The sequence below is a fragment of the Amblyomma mixtum genome, chromosome 3 (genome assembly GCF_055824585.1).
Source record: "Amblyomma mixtum isolate Tamu chromosome 3, ASM5582458v1, whole genome shotgun sequence".
NCBI classification, from domain to species: Eukaryota; Metazoa; Arthropoda; class Arachnida; order Ixodida; family Ixodidae; genus Amblyomma; species Amblyomma mixtum.
This window is the reverse complement of record NC_143014.1, coordinates 211,443,826-211,465,697: the sequence shown is the minus strand read 5'-3', so window position 1 is coordinate 211,465,697 and position 21,872 is coordinate 211,443,826. Positions and strand designations below refer to the sequence as shown.

The following is a 21,872-nucleotide window of genomic DNA, read 5'->3' as shown; positions in this document are numbered from 1 at the left end:
GTACATCAGATTGAAATTTTTCAATGAGATTTATTATTCAAAAACTGGCATAAACCGCGAACAATGTATCCAGGCACCTCATTATATATCAAAGCGACTGGACCACTGCTTGAAGGTCAGGGAATTTTCTTGCAAGGGTGACGTCTTGCGTTATTCTTTTTTTGTTAGAGCTGTTCGGGACTGGAACAGTTTGCCACCGAGCATTGTATGTATTACATCTAATGAAGCATTTTTCCATGCACTGCAATAATTGTTTTATACCTATAATGAAGTCTTTACCCCCCTGCTGTGATGCCCTGCGGGGCGATGCAGGTAACTAATAAATAAATAAATAAGTTTTGCCTCTTAAAAGACGTCGATGCACGCACCTGAAGATATGACTGCAAGGAACGATGTTTCAGCAAACAAGCCAGGAGAGCCCCCTTGGTGTAGTCCCCGAGTCGCGTCTTATTCCGAAGAGAGCTAGAGAGCTATGGATAACATTGTTCCCTTCGGTAAACATAGGCGACGTGTCGCAAAACATGGTGAGCTGGGCGGAACCAGCCCCGCGTGACCTGCGAAGCATCTGGGAAAGGGGCGCATGGATGCAAACAGGCGGATGTACGATTAGCTGTGTACGTTTCAAGTGAAGTGGAAGCGCACATCGCAACGCCGCCTGGTGAGTGGTCAGACCCTTCCTTGCTCGGACGTGGAACGGATCGAGTGTCAGCTCTTTACGTAAGCATGTTTCTCTATGGAATGCGCTTGAGATGAGTTAGGCAGAGAAAGAAGTTTATTTGCGGTGGAAGGCAGGAAGGTCGGCCTTAAACGTGCCTTCCTTGTGCACAAATCTGTGACAGAGGAATGACGCCAGTCGGAAGACGACGCTGCTGATTTGGCTGATGAGAATATAGAGTTTTACTTTGTGTGAGCGGTACTACTAGCAGTCGATCACATATACCAATTTCTTAAATATGTGTGGTCCACGAGAGATGACAGAGTGGCCGCGCCTGAAGATTCTATAAACTCCTGTCCTCAGGTCCCTGCTCACCCTGATGTCACAGAATCTCTCGAAGAGTGAAGCAACTACTACACTGCAACTAGTCCCGCACGAAGGAAATAGGCACGTGACAGCACCACGCAAAACTCGCCGCTTTGCAGAAAGAAGTGCGCTCCCGCAGTGTTAAAAAGAGAAAATAAAACGAAGCGAAAACAAGATTGCTGCCATATTTGAAGTGTTTTAGTTCTTCAAACTCATGATACCCCGGTAAAAATTCGAGAGCGGAAAGGCGTTGTCCACGGATGAGGCGGGGACGGTGACGTCAAGTCGCATCGGGAGTCGTCTGCTCCACGAAGCGGCGATCACGTCCGTCGTTCAGATTCGCTTTAACGGGGCCTAGCGTTGCAACCAATCTTGGCAGCTGGGCATAATGCCACAATATAAGGTAGCGTGATTTTTTGCGGTGCTGTATTCTAGCGCACACCTATCAATGCGCATAGCATTTTATATGCATTTTTCTCTTCAAAATAAGGAAGATGCTTAAAATACGACCCTAAGAACGATTATTCAAATAGCGAATTCTTTACGGGATACACGGTGCGGCCATTGCGTTATGCGACGAGGTGAACAGTGACAAACTCGTTTGAGATAAATAACGTGCAAAAATTGAACAAGATTGCACTTTTTAGCCGCCTTAAACGCCGAAGTAACAAGCATGAATGACTCTTGCAGACGGCAACGCGAAACTAATCACTATCATGACGGACAGAGCGGATGATGCAGAAAATACAGCCTGCTGCTCTAATCTTGTTTTATTCAATCTAAATGATGTCAGAGTGCGGTAGTACGTAAACAGTAGCTACAGACTGCTTCGTGCTACGAAACGAGCCCTTAATATGTCCCTTTCCTCGAGACAAACATCCGAAGTATGTCACCAAAAGATCAGATCCAGTACGCACTTTTAATGAGGCCACCTAATGTAAATTAGTGACGTGAACTGAAAGTTGGTGAAATCCTTTTATCGGCTCTTAATTATCTGCTGCTTAACTCAACCGATTTTTTCCGTCAAGGTCGCGAGAACAGGTGTGGCGGCGGCGTCCTGAACGCTAGTCGTCGAAGGTTGTTCCGCTACCCTAAACGTAAACGTCACCTGAAGTCTTGAGACCGCATTTGCCCGTTTTTAAACCGTTCGGTTCGGCACATCCAACTGTATGCAGTCGTCACCCCGTCTCGCCTCTTTCTCTATCGCTATCGATCAGACCTTTCCTGTCCTAACTGCCCCTGCATCTATGCGGACCTGGCCAATTGCCTCTACTTTTGCTCGGCTCCTCAGCTGTCGGGTTCCTACCCCTACCTTCTCTATGCATCACCACCTAGCTCGACTGGCTTGGCGCTGAAGGAGAGCAAGAATAGCGACTTCTGGTCTCCCAGGCGGTCGACATGCTCCACCTGTAAATTATGGCCGAATAAAGGTCTTCTACTACTACTACTAGATATAGATGACATGACACCGCCACCTGGTCGCAAGTTTCGATCGCATTGGTAGACTGTATACCTGGACGAGTCATCAAATATCTTACGGGCGTGCACGTCACAACCACCCAGCAGATCGGATATGCGTGAAGGTGCAAAAGGTGGCGCACTTCCCCTCGTGTAATACTATGCGTTCCCTCCTTCTTCACTCACCGAAATTTCAGTTGCGTCAAGGGTGAGTGAGCAACTGTGTACACGTTCCCAGAGGGCTGAGCTCGCAGTTCCTTAATGCTGTTAGCTTTAGAATTGCAGATGTAGCACGCATAAATATATGAAAAAAGCGGTACCGTGGGGATTCAGGTCGGCTTTTATCGAATTAAATTAGTTTCTTGCGTTTTGGGCGCGTAACTGGTGAAAAAATATCTTACAATATGGAAATTTTCTCGCTAATTAGCTACGCACGTATGTCAAATACACTCGCGTTGATTCCAAAGAGCAAAATTGGACAATAGGGCGACAATTTAACGGTAAAAAATTGTCCCATTGATCGGAGCGTTCTACGAGGTGATTTTATTAACCTTTAAAGATTTATATTTTTAAAAGTGTGAGAGATAACTCGGTGTTTTTCGTTAATGTGGGCTGCACAGCAAGGCCGATATTATGTAACTCGTATAGATAAATAAGTAAACAATTAATTAACAGAAATTCACTCATGAAGCGACCGTTATTGTCTGTGAAGCTTTCTTAAAAAAAGCCGCTTTTAGGGTACATCATCGAGAAAAAAATTTACCTTATCATCTTCACCCAGCTTATAGCTGCAGAACTGCGTCCACGTTGCAGCTGAATATGCCTTCGGTCATGCCTTGTAGCAAAGTGCTGCATAGACGGGATGTCTATTAAGAAATAAAAAGTTGTTGGAAGAATAAAACCTGCGAACACCGTCCTCGTAACCACCGCAATATCCCTCGCAACAATTTCCATTGGGCAACTTCTTTTTCGAAATTCGCTATTTCTGCAAAAAAATGCAGGAAGGCGCACACAGACAGACACCTGCTGTCGTCCTCCATAGTTTCTATGCCGAATTATTTAGTAGTGGTTTTGTGGTGGTATATACCGCTCCCAAACAGTATCGCATTTGACCCTGCTCGTCGGTATCCCTACACACTTTGGCTGCCGACAGCAACTTTTGGAGCTATTTCTTGTGGGGCTTATGTCGAGTTCATTCGGACTGCCGTCGAAATGTATGCTTAAGAAGTCAACTGCAATCGATAACAGGAATGAACGATGTTTTAAAAGAAGTTCTCATAATGTTTTCTAAGAACTGTTACCAACTAGCCCAAACCAAGCTACTGTTACATCAAGTTCACGGGTCATCTGGCAGTTCAATGCATTGGTTTTTTTTCTGATTCCGGCGGAGAGCTGCACAGAAGGCCTAGGTATGCGGCTTGACTACTGGTCACGCTTTGCACAAAACATGTTCTAAATCCCGTGACCACCCAGTAATATCCGCAAAAACCTTGTGCTGCGTTGTGACAGGTTATGTCACAACATGTTAGGTAATAACAGGTGCAACATTTGTGTGAATCGAGAATAATGTGTCATCTACAACTGTCACTTCTTTCTTATTGGAGCAGTCACTTAAGCGGTAAATATATCATGCACTCTGCAAACGCGTGTCTTTGTTTCGAAATCAGCGCCTTCTGATTAGGTCAGCCCCGGGGTGCAGACGAGTATTGGTAAAGCGACATTGAAGACAAACCGATCTAGACCTCAGGAGCACAGACCTTTGGGCTAGTTGGTTCATAGCAAACACGTACAAGCGCTAAAAAACACGGACAGAGAAGAGACTTGGACAACACGAGCGCTTACTTTCAACTGAAGGTTTATTGATACACAAGCACAATTTTATACACCTTGCTGCATGACGTCAAACTGATAGCCCTGCCGACATCACGTGGCTGCCCCCAAAAACATTATTTCCTTTTTAGTCAGTGTGACAGATGGTGCGCTGACGCAGGATGGACCGGCTTTTCTAATCAAATCTGCCTCTATTATCTCTCTCACATCCTGACAACTATGTTTGGCCACAATCTTGCATGCGCTGAAGACAGGTTTACATGGTTTCTTATTCTTTACAGCACAATCATGACAATGTTCAGAAAGATTACCGTCTCTATAATTGCCTACCTTCCTCCTGTGTTCCAGTAATCTTTCGTTCAGACATCGGCCAGTTTGACCGATGTACCTAGAGCCACACGATAGAGGAATGTCATAGACCACACCAGAAACACATGGTACAAAAGGATCCCGGTGCTTGATACCGCATGGTTCTTTAGGCTTTAGAAAAGGATTAGTCAACTTGACTAGTTTTTCCAACTTCTCAGGCGCCGAGAACACTACTCTGACGTCACTGCGTTTCGCAATCTTCTTTAGGCGATGGGAGGTGTTGTGCAAATAGGGGATGACTACCGTTCTGTTTCCATTTGCTTCGATCTGGTTCTTGTCTTTTCTCTTTACGGTTTTTAACATTCCTTCAGATACAGATACAATGAGGCTTGTCGGATACCCAGCTGACTGAAGACGCGTCACTTGCTTTTGGAAACCATGGCTCAGTGAATGGCAACACAATTTTTTTAGTGCATTATTTAAGCATTGCTTAGCGATTGCTCTCTTAACAAGTTTTGTATGAGATGAATGAAACGGTAAGAGGGGTTTGTTAGCTCTTGGATGGTACTCCCAACACATAGGTTTGTCAGTGAGAATTAGCTTCAAATCTAAAAACTGTAAAATACCATCTTTTGGAATTTCATGCGTCAGTACTAAAGGATTAAAACACTCACCAAAAAGGGCTAAAAGCTTACTGACAGTGGTCGAGAAATCACTGCACCCTTGTAATAAAATTAAAAAATCATCGACGTATCTAAAAACAGTCACATTGTTAAAAACCTTCAGGCGGTTAGAAACGACTCTGTCACAATGAGCTAAAACTATATCGCTAAGAACTATATCGCTAAGATACGTCGAAGATTTTTTAATTTTATTACAAGGGTGCAGTGATTTCTCGACCACTGTCAGTAAGCTTTTAGCCCTTTTTGGTGAGTGTTTTAATCCTTTAGTACTGACGCATGAAATTCCAAAAGATGGTATTTTACAGTTTTTAGATTTGAAGCTAATTCTCACTGACAAATCTATGTGTTGGGAGTACCATCCAAGAGCTAACAAACCCCTCTTACCGTTTCATTCATCTCATACAAAACTTGTTAAGAGAGCAATCGCTAAGCAATGCTTAAATAATGCACTAAAAAAATCGTGTTGCCATTCACTGAGCCATGGTTTCCAAAAGCAAGTGACGCGTCTTCAGTCAGCTGGGTATCCGACAAGCCTCATTGTATCTGTATCTGAAGGAATGTTAAAAACCGTAAAGAGAAAAGACAAGAACCAGATCGAAGCAAATGGAAACAGAACGGTAGTCATCCCCTATTTGCACAACACCTCCCATCGCCTAAAGAAGATTGCGAAACGCAGTGACGTCAGAGTAGTGTTCTCGGCGCCTGAGAAGTTGGAAAAACTAGTCAAGTTGACTAATCCTTTTCTAAAGCCTAAAGAACCATGCGGTATCAAGCACCGGGATCCTTTTGTACCATGTGTTTCTGGTGTGGTCTATGACATTCCTCTATCGTGTGGCTCTAGGTACATCGGTCAAACTGGCCGATGTCTGAACGAAAGATTACTGGAACACAGGAGGAAGGTAGGCAATTATAGAGACGGTAATCTTTCTGAACATTGTCATGATTGTGCTGTAAAGAATAAGAAACCATGTAAACCTGTCTTCAGCGCATGCAAAATTGTGGCCAAACATAGTTGTCAGGATGTGAGAGAGATAATAGAGGCAGATTTGATTAGAAAAGCCGGTCCATCCTGCGTCAGCGCACCATCTGTCACACTGACTAAAAAGGAAATAATGTTTTTGGGGGCAGCCACGTGATGTCGGCAGGGCTATCAGTTTGACGTCATGCAGCAAGGTGTATAAAATTGTGCTTGTGTATCAATAAACCTTCAGTTGAAAGTAAGCGCTCGTGTTGTCCAAGTCTCTTCTCTGTCCGTGTTTTTTAGCGCTTGTACGTGTTTGATCTAGACCTTTATCAATAAATTAACGTGCAATTAAATAAAGCGGCTGAAGATACTTAAAGCACAACTTTATCATCAGACATTGTGAATACAAATGACAGGTGCCGCTAATCCCAGTCGTTTTAGCAAGAAAAGTGCGATTCTTTGAGACATTTATTTGCGGGCGGATTTTCCAATTACACCCAGAGGGTGGTCCCTTCTGGGTTGACGTTAGAAGTTTGAATCGAACGGCGGGGAAATTTTAGGCCCAGTTTTCTTGGTAACAGAACCGCCTTTTGATGATAAGTAAACATAACCAGAAAGAGCTACAAGATTGGTTGTTGCTAAGGACATAAGTGGCATGTACGCGTGTTCAGCGTCCTTTTTCAAGTACTGTGAGCTCATACAAGATCTCTTAAATACGCAACGAGTGCGCAACAACGGGGCCACAGAAAGTGGAATTTATAAAAGGTGGAAAACATTTACCAGCGTCGCCTCCATTTTTTGAAGAGCTGACTCGCTTTCCTAGAGGCCTAACGTGTCTGCAAGCATAAGTAATGACTACATGGAAAAGAGGAAACGTCCATGTACAACGGCAAGTACTCTTGTTCCATGTGGGCATGAAATGCAATATCGAACACTGTGACTGGCGATAGCTCTTCAGTTGTCGCATTACGATTGAGTGTCACTGAATATGCAACCGGCATTTCTGAAGGTGCCTCACATTGCCGTGAATTATCTATCCGTCCTTGGATTTGAGTAAGAACGCGCGGGCCTCAAAGGTCACTGGCGAGGAATTCGGAGCTCTGAGCATGATTTCCTAGTGTCTGCTGTCTGCGTCTCCTGTGGTTCACCACGCTCATTGTCTTTTCTCGCCTACGCAGACCCGTGGACCTGAACTTAGTGCGCATCCTGGGCTCATTCAGGCGGTCCTCAGAGCCATGGAGAAGTTCGGCGGGGGTTTGAGTTTTATTTGATAATATTATCTCGAAATAAGTGATTTGTAAACATTTTCAGTTGTATTGTGATGTATTAAATGAAAAGAACCTAATAGTGGTCTCTTAATTCTTTTTGAGAACCTGCAAGCGCGTTGCGAGCTCTTATGCACCTTTGCTCTCTAAAGATTGTTTACTTTTAATAAGCGGGTGAAACTGGAGTAGAACAGCGTAAAAAAAACTTCGATTTTTCCTCCTGATTTAGGCTAAGATGTCCTTAACCCACGTTTGCTCCCTAACCCACTCCGCCCTCTTCCGGTTCTCAACGTTATACCAATCATTTGTCTTTTCATACCTCCCTGCATTGTCCTTAACTTAAGCTGCACCCTTTTCGTTAGCCTCCGCGTTTCTAGACCGACAATGGCTGAACCCCCTCCATGAGAATTCACGACTATTAACTCGACCTCTGGTTGATGCATGCCCAGGAATATGAATTGCATATACGGATACGTTGATTATAGAAACAAGCGGCAGAGCACTAGCCCGACAGAGAGCTAAACGTACAGCAGGTTTCTTGTTGCGGTTGAGAAGCTTCCTGCTTGACTTATGTTTTCAATTATCCGATACACGGAGCATGCTAGGAACATTCATTTCGCTGCAGCTGAACGCTGTGGCTATGAGATTTTTGACCAATGTTGTACATAATGAATATGTATAAGACGATCTGTATATGGTTGTGATGGAACTTTATGCGGTTCGCTATAAATAAAATAGAGTCGATAAGAGAAGCCTATATCTATGCAGACTCCTTAAGCACCATAAAACCACTGAAAAGAGTGACAAAGGCACGATGTGTAACGCAGGAAATCCATGCACTCAATAAGAAAACCGATACACATCCAGATACACTGTACACAAGACGATGCTGAGAACGCTAAGGAGAGAAAAGTGGACAACCTTACACACGAAGTTCCAAGCGCTAGTGCATCCCCAACCAGGCTCCCTATTCGACGCCCGCTCCGCTCTCCACATCCTCTTTAAGGAAAAGTACACGTTCCCTCATTCCTCCGTACACTTTTGCCCTTCCTCGTAGCCTAATGAGATTAGAGGCGGTGTCCCTTCGATGGATAACAGGGATAAGTGCCCTTACCCCGTCTACCACGGGCCGATGGGGCTCTGGAGGCAACCTAGGACCCACCACTGGCCCGAGGGGTTCTACACTGGCTGCCAAGGTGGATGTTCACCACCTGTAGTGGACTTGTGCGGGGACAAGGCTTCAAGAACACGTATATTACATTAAGTGGGACTAAACACGAGAAAGGAGGAACATTTCTTCAAGTGGCTGAGACAACAAGTGCACGAGACATCTCCGGTTCCTGCATGAAAATAGCTTACATGATTTCCTTTATTAGTATGCAGCGAAACCAAATTATGCTTTTATGGCAAGTGTGCGAAATAAAAAGAAAAGTAGACCCAATACCTCTAAAGGATACTTGTCGCATCACATCGCATCTTTTTTTTTTTTGGTAAGGATACTCGAGAATTCTTAATAATGATTTCGCCATCAAGTTTTGCTTCAAGTTCACCGCGGTTTCCGGACAATTTTTGCGTTAGCTCGACGAAAATCATTCAATTCATGAATCAATCGGGTTGATTTCAGGTCAGAGATGTGAGGGATTGTGGAAAAAAGCCCAGGTATAGTCTTCACGGTCCCCGCATCCTTCAGTAGCTTGAATGAGTACAGGACCAAAAATTGCACAAGGCTTCAGCATCACTACATGATATGCCTATCAACATGTTTATGAGACACAAGGAACATGTCATTTACCATTACACATTTTACAAGCATTCATGGGATTATGACCATCAAGTGTTGAAATCAATACGAAGGCATCTTGTTTGTTTCTCTGGAATTGCCCAATAGCTTTTGCTATTGCCCAATATTCGCCCAATATTCCAATATTCGCCCTATTGCCCAATATTCGCAAATTTCCAAAATCGAATCAAATATCCTCCTATTAAATTATTGGAACGAGTCGAAAAGTGTACGTTCAAAATTATTTGGAACTCATTGAATACGTCCTCAAGTTTCCGAGTACTACTACAATAATTGGCGCAAAGTGTGAATAAGGCATTCACCAATTTTTCTCCACTACTAGTCCAGAAACAGGGGCCATACACGCCCCGTACCATGATGCCGCGATCGGTATTTGTGGGTTGTAGGGTTCAGCGTCGCGGTACGGTCGATTCAAGTGGCGCTGTTCATAGTCCTCATAATGGAGTGAACGACGCAGCAAGGCCGAAGAAGTTTCCGCAAACCTGGCTTTATGCCTGACCTCGGAGGCCATGCCTCAGAGCTATCTCCCGACTCATTCAGCGAGATGACACCAGTTTATTCTCTTGTGTTATGAACAACAAAATGCACTTTTACTATGCACAAAACTTGATAATGATAAACTTACTACACTTACTTGGTGCTGCGAGCCCGTAACGGGGATCTGAGTTGCGTCTTTTGTCTACCATAGCAATAACTTGGAAACCAGCGTTTCGCTGTCGCACATGAATGCTGACTGAATAATCGCACAACTAGCGAAGATTTCTAAACATGTTCGATTCGTATTCGATGCGGTTCTCAGCGGTCGCTTCGGTTTTGAGCTAAACAATTCGTATTTGATTCAGTCGCAAAGCTAAACTATTTCAATTCGGTGTAGTTTTGAAAAAGTACCAGTAGCACACCTTTAGCATTAAGATAAAAAAATGACGTGGCGTTCTTGTTTTTCGCAAACAGCCTATCAACCAACATTAGCCGGTACAAAGACAGGGAAACTACGGCTAATCACTCAGCAATTATCAATAAACTCACGGAGCTCTAATGATCTTTTCCAGGTAATTGATGCAAGCGATCAGGACCACTGATGAAGTTTCATCCTCGGCTAAGATGTGGCGGTAACTTGTCGAGGCTAACTTCCACTGCTTGTCTTCTTTTTCGAGCCACTGTGATGTCCATCAGGTTCTTCAGTGACGGCCACCAATGATCATTTACATACACAATGTGTATTTCGCAATCGATATCGTTTGTTGTCATGCTTTCTTTCTGGGTTTTTCAAGCTAAGCGCCTTGTTTCCATCTTTTCTGAAACCATTTTACTTTCTTCTTGCATGCGAAATTTTTAGTGGGCACATGGTGGCACGATTCAATGCGGTGAGGTGCCACAGAATGATTCATAGCGCGGCGAATCTTCTGAATAATATCAGCAGGATTATTCTTCCCGGATTCTGGCAGGTCAGTGATTTCTAGGTGTCTGTTGCCAGAATACTCATTCAAGCCATTCAGACTTAGTTCATAATTAGAGGCCAGTTTCTTTACGCGTATGGGTCAAAAAGCAAAGCGACCTTCTCCGCCTTTAAGCATTTACTTTCCTCAAGTAGGCCAGCGCCTTCTAGAACCATGTCATCATTGCGTTTGCAACAGCAGTGTATACTTAGGCCACTTTTCGGAGCGACTTCCGCAGATAGCATTCATGGGCGCTTTGTATTGCCGCAATTGAGCTCTCTTTAATTTATTTCCAGTTCTTCACGCACCTTTTCAAATTCACCTAGCATGGTTCAACGGCTAGCGACGAACAAAGAGAAAAACAAAGACACACTTTGACAGCAACAACGGCAAAACCCCTTTCACGCGCTGAAAGGATTTACAATTGTGTAAAGAATGCGTACAAACCTACAGAGTGGCATGTAAAAATAGTCTTTGAGCGATGCTGTCGCTTTTGTCGCTTCTAAGTGAAAATTTAGCCGGTCGCCGTGTGTTCCTTGTGCGCTGAACCCATGCGACAGTTCTCTTAATATCATGCAGGGGGGGCGGGGGGGGTGCAGTGGCATCGAAAGCAGGGAAACTCCGTAGGTCACAAGAGGCGGTGATAACGCTAATCACACTATCATGCAGCAGTTTTAATGAGAGAAGGGCGTGCAGCTCTACATGCACCGTTTGAGATGTTTTCATTACAGATGAAATTTGAACGTGAGTGGTAAAAAGATGGAATTTAGAAAGATTTTAAGATGGCAGCAGGTTCATGCCTAAAAGGAAACTGAATGGCGGTGAGCGCATTCCTGTTGCTGTGCCCAGGCGTAGAAGCACCAAACACAGAACAATCCCGGAAGACCGAGCTCGCGTGACGGGTGTTCTCACTTGGCCTTCCCGATTTAACCCCATTTATTTGATCATATTAGTTGGTTTATGGTTGGTTTATGGGGTTTAACGTCCCAAAGCGACTAAGGCTATGAGAGACGCCGTAGTGGAGGGCTCCGGAAATTTCGACCACCTGGGGTTCTTTAACGTGCACTGACAACGCACAGTACACGGGCCTCGAATTTCTCCTCCAAAGAAATTCAGCCACCGCGGCCGGGATCGAACCCGCGTCTTTCGGGCCAGCAGCCGAGCACCATAGCCACTGAGCCACCGCGGCGGCTATTTGGTCAAATTTTAACAGTAGTTTAGGATTTGCGCAAATTAAAGAACTCTTTTTGTTCTGCCATAATTATGAAGGATTCATTACCCCTGTGTTCCTCTCTAGGCGCGTCTACAGAGTCACAGGCACTACGCATGCTGAAATTATTCTACCACCTCACGTGTGCTCATTACGGATGCTTTCGGTGCCTGGGTACACAGGAATGCATTTAAGTGAGGTTGCAGATACTTTGGCAAAAGCATCTCTTCAAGGTCCAATCATGACTCTCCTTCCGCTCTGCGCACACATTACAACGGCCAGGCTCCGCCGGAAAGGTATCAAAAGGATTTGCCACCTCAGCGCTTACTTCCTCTCCCGTCTACAAGCATCTTCTCTTTCCGTGGAGCAGTAAAGACTGGCGATCGTGCAAGCCTGAGGTTTCTTTTATGCATCTACGTTGCGACGTGCTACAATTAAATTTCTACGTACATAAGTCTGATTTGCCGGTCTCCCTATTCTGGCCGCTGTGCGCAGAACCCGAAACAATAGATCATTTCTTGTGTTACTGCCGCCTCTCTCCTCTCGACCGCATACTTCTTCGTTGTGTGCTACTTCTTCCTCTTCTAAATCTTTTGTAAACCTCACTTGAGAAACAATGATTTTATTCTATCACAAAAAAACCACGCAGCGTATCGCAACGGTAAGCTAACAACTGCAAGTATCTAGTATTTTCTCTGCTTTCACTTCTTCCTTAGCGCAGCTCCCACGCAAACCCTTGCATTCTTTCGACCTGTTTTTTTTTTTTTGCTCATCTCCGCCTTCATTTTTTTGTAAACATGGCATGAACGAGTTTCAAACTTTTTCGCCCTCATTCGTCGCGCCCAGGCAGAACCCCGTGGATGCCACGGACACCCAAGTACCACGAATGTAGACATGAAATGAATGCCCGCGCAGAATTGAATCGCGAACTCTGAGCCTGCGAAATATTGCCGACATGTTCTCTTGTGCACGCGCAAATCAAACCGAAAGTAGAAAAAAAAAACACAAGGTCTCGAGGTCTTCGTATTTCTTGAGTGCGCTGCTCGAGCTGCACGAGACGTCGAGCGCACGCTATCTTTTCTTTAGTAGCTATCCTTCAGGAGGCATCCCCAAGCTATGTGTCTCCACCTAGTCCGTCCCGAACAGTCTGCTGCTCGGCTCCATCACAGTGGTTGGAGACTCCAGCTCGGAATGAAGAATGAGCTTGGCCAAGGAGCTGACTGCTTCAGTGGGAGCTGCCGGAACATCGCAACACCTGTCCCGCGGCCATCTGGACAGCTACCGGTCGCGGAGCATGCCAAGCGCTTAGTCACCTCTGGGCCGCGCAGCTCCAGTGCCATCGGAGGAAGAACCGCTGGTGACTACCACCACCGATGCGGTCAAGGCGACGAGGTGATTAAGCTCCGAGATGCGCCTGCGCAGAAATGCATGCGGCCGGTGGCAGCCGTCAGCCGACCCCTGCACCCAACAGGGTGAGTTTGCTTCTAAGCCGTCTACTCTGCACATTGGCTTAGGCATACTTGCTGGATTTTCCTCTAGGCTACTTCACCGAGTATTAATGCGTTCGGTGAGGGCGCCTGTTCAGGAGGTTCAGCCTGTCCTCACGCAGGCCCCACAAGTTCTAGTTCAGAAGTAGCCAGGTGATATTCCATTGCGAGCAGCTTTTTTAGTGCAAAACACAGTGCTATTTTCATGCTTCATGCTTCAAACGGGCGTCGCGATACTCGTTGACTTTTAAAGACGTAATTACACGGGTGTAGCATGCCTTGCATGAAGAGCAAAATGTATCTTGTGTCAGGTCTGCGGACGGGCTGCTGATGGCAGCCGCCACCCCAGATTGCAAAAAAAGGATGGACTTCACTTTTAACACATGCAAATGAAAAAAAAAATCATCATCATCCTTATCATCATCAGCCTGACTACACCCACTGCAGGGCAAAGACCTCTCCCATGTCTCTCCAATTAACCCTGTCCTTTGCCAGTTGCGGCCACCGTATCCTTGCAAACTTGTTTATCTCATCCGCCCACCTAACTTTTTGCCGTCCCCTGCTACGTTTGCCTTCTCTTGGAATCCACTCCGTTACCCTTAAGGACCAGCGGTTATCTTGCCTTCGCATTACCTGCCCTGCCCAAGCCCATTTCTTTTTCTTGATTTCAACTAGGATATCATTAACCCGCGCGTTTGTTCCCTCACCCACTCCGCCCTCTTCCGATCTCTTAACGTTACACCATTTTTCTTTCCATACCTCGCTGCGTTGCCCTTAACTGCTGTATCTTACCGGTACTCACCTATGGTGCAGAAACGTGGAGGTTAACAAAGAGGGTTCAGCTTAAGTTAAGAAAAAAAATACGAGGTGTTTACTCCGGAAGCAGCTGGCCTGAGGGCAAACGCTGCAATTGCTTAGTAAATCTAGGATGGGGTGCCTTTTCGCGAGCATGTTGAAATAGCCAGATGCAGTCAACAGTCGGTGCATGGCATACAGTTTCTTACTATTACCTAGAGGGAAAGCTGGCGGCGCTGCACTTCAGCCACCATGGACGCTCAAAGCATCATGGGGCGGTGAGCTACTTGTTGCGAGACAGTCGTAGTTTTTCGTGAACATCGAGTGGCACTACTGAGATGTTTCATTCCGAAAACGCTGTTCGTGTGTGCGCAGACGACTTTCGCGCGAATGCAGAGTGTAAAAACCATAGTAGTGCAACCGCAACGACACACAACGCCAATAAAAGGTTTCACTTTTCCAAAATGTTATTAAAAAACCTTTTGAAGTATTTAAGCAACTAAATTTTTTAAAACATATTTCCTTTTAAAAGCGCGCTTGTTGAGCACGAAATATTAGTTTTGATAATGTTCAATACTTGGCCAATAGAAGAGCGAGTCGTCTCTTATTTTGGGCAAACTTTGCACTTAAAGGATTTTCTGCTCGTTTATTACAATTTACAGACATGATATTGAATGCTAGGACGTTCGTATTTATCGAACAGCTTTATTTTTGCATTATTTTTTGGCCAAAAGTTGTAGTTCTGCAGTGAGTAGCTCACCACCCCATGATACTTTAAGCGCCCATGGTGGCTGATGGTCACGAGGGGCCTCTATGCGAACTCCCATAGACGGCTCGCCAGCTTTCCCTCTAGGTAATAGTAACAAACTCTATGGTGCATGGGGAGGTGGAGTTGGGGAGTTGTGTGGTTCGCGTACGGTAGGGGTGCTTCTGCATGTCACGTGCGGTCAGGCATGATCTGTATATAAGACGGGCGTTTCGGCGCATCAGATGGGAAAAAGGGGCTGCAGGGGCAGATGGAGATCACAGCTGCCATTCATTGTTTTAAGACGATTTTCGGTTCCTGTTGGTTTGGTTTATTGGGGTTTAACGTCCCGAAGCAACACAGACTATGAGGGACGCCGTAGTGAAGAGCTCCGGAAATTTCGACCACCTGGAGTTCTTTAACGTGCACTGACATCGCACAGCTCACGGGCCTCTAGAGTTTCGCCTTCATCGTGGCGGCCGGGATCGAACCCGCGTCTTTCGGTGCCGTTATTGGCGCTTCTTCAATCCTGTATAGGTTTTGAAGCACGGCACCAAGCGAAGAGGCCGGTGAGGTCTCTGAAAGAACTGCCATCTTTGTGTTGCTCGGTGGTGCCAGACATGTATTTTTTTCTTTGAGTACCTCTTCAGGCCAAGTGGCCAGGCGTGGGCGACTTTGTGGTATGATAAGTTCGTTGCCATCTGTCGGTGCTGTAAATTAAATTTTTCATATTTCTGAATGCAAATAAAATTGTCCGAGATTAACTAATTACTAAGAAGAGTCCTATGCATTACTTATTATGGGCTTGAATGGCGATTCGGATGTGCGAGTGCACAGTAGCGCCCAAAAAACATCGGAACTAGTGGCAGTCCACCGGAGCGGCAGATAGCAACACTCGGTGCTGTGGTTACGAACACGCCAGTAACGAAAGTGCCAGCTGAGTTCGTAAAGCACGGCGCCGCGCCGCGCAAACCGCGCGGTGATTTTCGCCACTCTGGCGACGTCATTGTGCTAATCCTCTTCACTCGCGACCTTTATATTTGCTGGTGAAAGTGGTAGCAGTTTTTACTTGTATAATAATCAGCAATTCCAGCAAAAGCATTTTAGCAGTCAAGGTTCAGCTGTCAACTTTATTATAAGTACGCAGTTGTCAATGTGCGTGCATATGTTGAGATTCACTAAGTTCGATAATTATCGATCAGCACTTCCTTTTCCTTGTTTCTAAACTTCACCCCCTCTATGTGGAGTTTTTAAAAATCCCAAATTCCATGTACACGCCTGCTTTTACCTGCCTGTATGTTGACCCAGTATTGATGTGTGTGTGTTCTTTTTTCTTGGCTTTTAGGAATCGCTTTTTATTGTGGATTTCTCTTTACCTGTTGTGTTGCACACGTCTTCTCGGATGCAGCCAACGACGCAGACCTCGAACCGAGTTTGCACTGGAGCAAGACATCGGTTGGCGCTCCATGCATCGTCCCGTGGGGGCTGGGGACTCCTCAGGCACTACCCAGGCTGCCATCGCGGTCCTCATGACAGCTGGGCTGCTGTAGCTGCAGTAGCTGCTGTAGCTGCTGTAGCTGCTGTAGCTGCTGTAGCTGCTGTAGCTGCTGTAGCTGCAGTAGCTGCTGTAGCTGCTGTAGCTGCTGTAGCTACTAGCCGGTTCCGTAAGTAGTCTCACAAGCGCCTAGGCACTGCTCCTGATTGCGGCGTTTCACATCACGTTCAAAACACGCCACGACGTACTCGCGTTATCGTTGATGATACGCAGCTCCTATCTCGGTGCACACGCGCCTGGTTGAACAATTACGAGGAGACCAAGCGGTTCTTACACGCAAAGCATTCGGGTCCCAGTGACAACTAATTAAAACATATATCACGGTGTCAGCTTGAACAATGTTGATGCATTAGGCACAGGCATACAGGCGGTGTAACTGTTTACAAGGTAGTGACTGCAGGTCCTGTCTATGAGATGAAAATTGGAGAGAAAAAGGTAACTCAGACTTAAGCTTGCCGGATTACCGCATTAATCAGTGAAAGCTAATTGGCATTTGCAGCCGTGTTGCCTGGAGTTGCAGTGTCCTTTTTGACATTTCACCCGCGACAGCCCGGTTGGGCGTCTTGGACGCCTGTGCTGACGACTATACGCTCCGTTCATACTCGGCCTTCTGCAGCTTGCGGTCTTCGGTTCGATTGCGTTCCTGGCACACTTCACGGACTCGAGGGCAAAATTAAGGAAATAGTTCAAATACGCAAATAACAAATAGTCGATTTGCCAGTGTTATTTTATTCGCAGTATAAACCTTCCGTTCGCACTGGTCACTGGGTCAGTGGACATCCAGATCATTCGATTTGTGAGCTGGAGGTGATGTCCGTCTTCAAGTTTAGGCTAAGCCAATGAAATGTTTTGACTTCGTTGGTTTTGCGCAAAGGAATAGGGCATAATTTGCACATTGGGTGAGTGCGCGCTTCAATCGCGTTATGACGTACGCGGCGGTGGTGTCCACCTAACGCGTTATGCGTAACGGATTAGATGGCTGCCTTTTTACCCTTAACTTGCTTCTACTAAATGGTTTGTTCGAACCTATTACTGTTTTCGGTGCAGACTACGGCTACGATGCTTTTGAAAGTACTCAAAGGTCATGAATTTCATCTTGCCAATAACACTCTGGGAACCTAGGCAACTATTGTATTTTCTCAGTCGTCACATATTCTGCGGAAACCTGGAGGCTAACGAAGATCCTTGAAATAAGGCTGAGAACAGCGCAGCTGAGGTCCGCACAGCGAGTTATAGAAAGTAAGCTGATAGGGGCGATGCTAGGTAGCAGAGAAAGAGCTGTGGGTTAGGGAGCAAACGCGAGTTAATAATGCCCTAGACGAGATCAAGGGGAAGTGGGCATGCATAGGGCATGCATTACGGAGAGCTAAAAGTCTGACGGTCCGTTAGACTGGCGGAGTCATGTCCAAGACAAGGCAAACGTAGATAAATCTGGCAGAGCCATTGGAACAGATCAGATTAAGAAGTAGGCGGTTGCTTAGCGGCCGCGCCTGGCACAGGATAGGGCGGGAGAGGACTTTGTTCAGCAGTAAACCTAATTGGTATGGTGATGGTATTCCACGGTGCCTGATAGAACCTTGTGAGGTTTCCACTGTTTTTCCGGCGGGAACAAAAATGCTTAGTTTTTTTTTTTTTTGCTGGCTTTCCTTAATGCGTTCATCTTTAATGCCTTCTCATTCATCCACTTTAGAAAAGATGAGGCATGGCTGAAACGAATAATTAGATATATGGGCGCTTCAAAAAAATCCCCACAGGAAACATAGGGACGGAATTGCGACATACAGGACCTGTTGGCAGTCGCGACCGTGTCATCGTTTTGGTACAACATGAACTGGTGTGCGAGTTGGTCTGACATATCTTAGTGAAGCAGCGCAACGGCACAAAGCCAAGGGAAGAAGAGGACAAACACAGGGCTGAACTGACAACAAATGTTTATTCCGGATGCTAACAGCATATATATACTCTTTTGCACCTTAGAAAAAAGAAAGAAGAACAAAGATTCTTTGTTTTATCTGTCTTTGGCTAGTGACCACGCAACCAATTGAAGGGATCGTATAGTGATGCTCCAATTAAGTGGAACTGAGCTTAGTTAATTGCTTAATTACCCAATTAGCCGAATTAGCTTTTCTAGTCAGGCCATATATATAAATAAAACCGAGTAGTAAATTCGTCGAGCTCGGGAATCGAACCCCGGTCTTCGGCGTGCGAGACGAGCATGCTTCCACTCCGCCATGCCAGCTCGAAGGTTTCGAATGAACAAAGGCGCGTCTAGTGAATACGGTGTCTTCGCTCACTCCCATCCTCCTCCCTTTCCTTCCCGCGAGGTTTAGGTGTCCACCGAGATGTGAGAGACAGATACATTTCCTTTCCTCAAAAACCAATTTACCGACGAGCGAGGCGTAGAACCGAAAGGGCGATGGTCAAAAAAGTGTCCTCCTGAATTTTGACCGGTGTCCACCGAGATACGTGAGACAGTTACTGCGTAATTTCCTTTCCTCAAATACAATTTTCATTTTCTTCATTACGGGCCCTCTTTGTCTTCTTTCACTCCCACTTCCTCCCTTCCTCTACGGTGCGGTTCAGGTGTCCACCGAGATGTCAGAGAATCACTGTGCCATTTGCTTTCCTCAAAAAGCGTTGCGTTCAAAGGGCAAGGCATCGCGCCGAACGGATGGTGGCGTTCCGTGGACTCCCTGGCAGCGCTACAACACGCTGTCGCGTTCCACTTCTAGAGGCGAAGCTTAAGCGTCATTAATTAGCAGTTAATTAGTATTCAGTCATTAATCAGTAACTAACCATTAATTAGTGATTTGTCATCATTTAGGAATTGTACTGGATTATATGTGACGCCACCAGTGCCACAGAAGCAGCGAAAGTGGTGCAGAGAACGCTTTCGCCTCTACGCACTTTAGAGAGTCAAAGAGCCCCCTGAATTTTTTAATGCAGAGTATTTACGCGAGTGGTTCACTCACGTCCGGGAAACCTTTGGCGAATACGGCCATCCAGGCCTGACCGATCAGCTGGCGCTGAAGGGGGAGCTCTGTGTGAGGCAGCTTCGCCTAGCACTGCTCATGGCTAACTCTGGTCGGAACTATACCATAGTGAGTACCGTTTGTATAACACATCATGGGCCTCAGCGGTCATTCTCGACCAATTTGCTGCTTTTAACACGATTCCTTAGCGACTGTTGTCTGTGTCTCTCTGGCTGATTCACTACCCTTATTCGCTGTTCTTTTCGCTTACGCAGACTGCTGAACTTGGAATTTATGGGCGTCCTGCGCAACTTCGGCGTCTCCTGATCCGCTACGGGAAGAGGCGGCGGCAGTTGCGAATACGTTTTTTAATTGTTTTTTCGATATTAGTGAATTTTATTTAGTTGTAAATTGTGTTGTAATTTATTAAATCTAAAGAACGCATCAGTCGTCTCATCATTCATTCAACAACCTATAAGCTAGCTTTGTTCTCTGGGGGTCTGTTCACTCTTCAAATAGGGGTGAAATTGCAAGTAGAACTGAATTTTGGAGGGAACACCTTATGTCCGCCTTAAGGGTATGACGCGATAGCGCATTGGGTTATTTCCCAGATATGCAGAAGGTCATTCTCTACTTTACATTCATAGAGACGTGGTTGTCCTCATGCCCCTCCTGGCGCAGTGGTGCAGCGGTTAAGTGATGCGTCACAGCCCTGCGACTGCAGGCGCTCCCAGCGGTGGGCTTTGTGCGACCCAGGTTGGTCTTGTTCAGCGGCAAATCATTAATTTGACTGCCACCTGCCACGGCGGGCAGTTTTCTCACTCTCTGGTGGCCAGGTTCTGTTTATACTGCAAGGTCACGTGACCTGTAGGTGTCCTACCTGCCTCCTGGGTTGCTATCTGGGCGCCACCTTTCAAAGTCGTGTTCGTGATTTTTCCCTCACACCGCCAACGCCGACAACGGATTTTCTGGACAACGGGGCCTTTATGGATATCGCGTAAATACGTCAAGGGGCTACAAGAAAGACTGATTGCACCCACATATGGTGGACCAGTCAATCAGCTGTATGATCCGCAGGTAAATAAAAATAATTCACTTTACGCCAAGAAACCGGACAATCGGTTTCCGTTACTGCGGCTATGACCCCAAGTGCTGTCCGTGAACTTCGATGAATGTGTTGATGTGACATTGAAACCAACCCCGGCCCATCCAAGGCGCGCTCCGACAGCTCGACGTCGGAAACAAGTGACTATCCTGAAGCAGCGAACGCTTTTTAGCAAAGTTTGCGAGCATCAACGACCGAACCTTGGCATTTGCTAAAGACCCGACCCAGCTCTGCTCAGAGGTTAAGATCAAACACAATAAAGCAAGTGCACTTAAGAAGAGTGTCACTTGCTATGGGTGCACTTTAGCACAGCTATACGGCGTAACATAAGCGCACACGTCAAAGTGCGCACTCATGTCGGAGTGCGTTCACAGAACACACTTTGAGGGCTGAGTGCATGGCCTCGCCAGCAGGTACTTCGAAGGCACAATGTATAGTGCATAAAAAGTACAAGTTTATTTTACCTGTTATAACCTTGTTTTTAGAATAAATTCGTTTGTTCTAGCTACAAGCGAAGCAACAAAACAAAGGAGCGAGCTCAAATGCGACATCGCTGCCCGCCGCCATCTCTTTTGTGTTTGAAAATCTGGTTAGTCTTGGCTTGTCTTGGCTTTTCTTTTATTTCTATTTTTTCTTTGATCGTTACAAACTGTTGAACCTCGTTTCATTCGCACTATCACGTGAAGCAATCAATCATTATGAGTCCTTTTACTTTTTCTTTTTGGACTTCTTCAGAAATTCCGCTCATTTTCTGTCGCCATATTTTTACTACGGGTGCACTTTGCTTTCCCGTAAATCACCGAGTTGCCTAAAGTGTCACTCGAAGTGCCCAAGCGCCTTACCGGTAAGTGCACTTAAATAGCGTCCTTTACAGGGGTATTAGATGTACTCAATCGCCTCGAAGTTCTTGAACCTAGTATTAATATTCTTAATGCCATTGAGCCTGGCTGTCTTCGATTCGGGACGCCGCTAAATGTTTGGCAGCGCTCCAAACAGCACTCCAGTCTCGTTTAAATGATTTCGAAGACCAGTTCACAATCAATAATTTGAACCTGCATTCTATTCCCGGTGCTCGCGCAACATGGAATCAGGGGGTTCGAACCCGACCGCGGTGTCTGCGACCGCGGTGGCTGCGAAACGCAAAAGGCGCCCGTGTGCTGTGCGATGTCAGTGGTCGCCAGGTGGCCGAAATTATTCCCGAGACCTCCACTTCGGCACCTCTGTCTCTCTTCCTTT

The 21,872-nt window shown here is 45.9% G+C and overlaps 2 protein-coding genes across 3 annotated transcripts in view; one reads left to right on the top strand and one right to left on the bottom strand.

The window, feature by feature from the left end:
- The window catches only part of LOC149353546 (uncharacterized), a 33,908-nt gene extending 33,361 nt beyond the window's left edge, over positions 1–547 (bottom strand). Inside the window, exon 1 of the mRNA XM_089582646.1 lies at positions 369–547. The gene's annotated coding sequence lies outside the window, so the exon portion shown is untranslated. The remainder of the gene's footprint in view (positions 1–368) is intronic.
- LOC149353545 (uncharacterized) lies at positions 481–19,975 on the top strand. Of its 2 annotated transcripts, XM_089582644.1 has the most exons (5): positions 481–717; positions 13,064–13,449; positions 16,413–16,668; positions 19,506–19,660; positions 19,807–19,975. In XM_089582644.1, exons 2-5 carry the CDS (start codon positions 13,402–13,404, stop codon positions 19,933–19,935), a joined length of 588 nt encoding a protein of 195 aa, XP_089438770.1. In that variant the 5' UTR covers positions 481–717; positions 13,064–13,401; the 3' UTR covers positions 19,936–19,975. The 2 variants fall into 2 exon arrangements, 1 of the variants encoding a protein (XP_089438770.1); XR_016291006.1 differs by lacking the exon at positions 19,506–19,660.
- The last annotated feature ends 1,897 nt before the right edge of the window (positions 19,976–21,872 follow it).

Excerpts from the sequence above, each read along its gene's own strand:
- LOC149353545 (XM_089582644.1), top strand. The coding sequence starts at position 13,402 with ATGCATGCGGCCGGTGGCAGCCGTCAGCCGACCCCTGCACCCAACAGG. Across the intron at positions 13,450-16,412 it reads CGACCCCTGCACCCAACAGG|CCAACGACGCAGACCTCGAA; the intron begins GTGAGTTTGCTT and ends TCTCGGATGCAG. Across the intron at positions 19,661-19,806 it reads CTGGTCGGAACTATACCATA|ACTGCTGAACTTGGAATTTA; the intron begins GTGAGTACCGTT and ends TCGCTTACGCAG.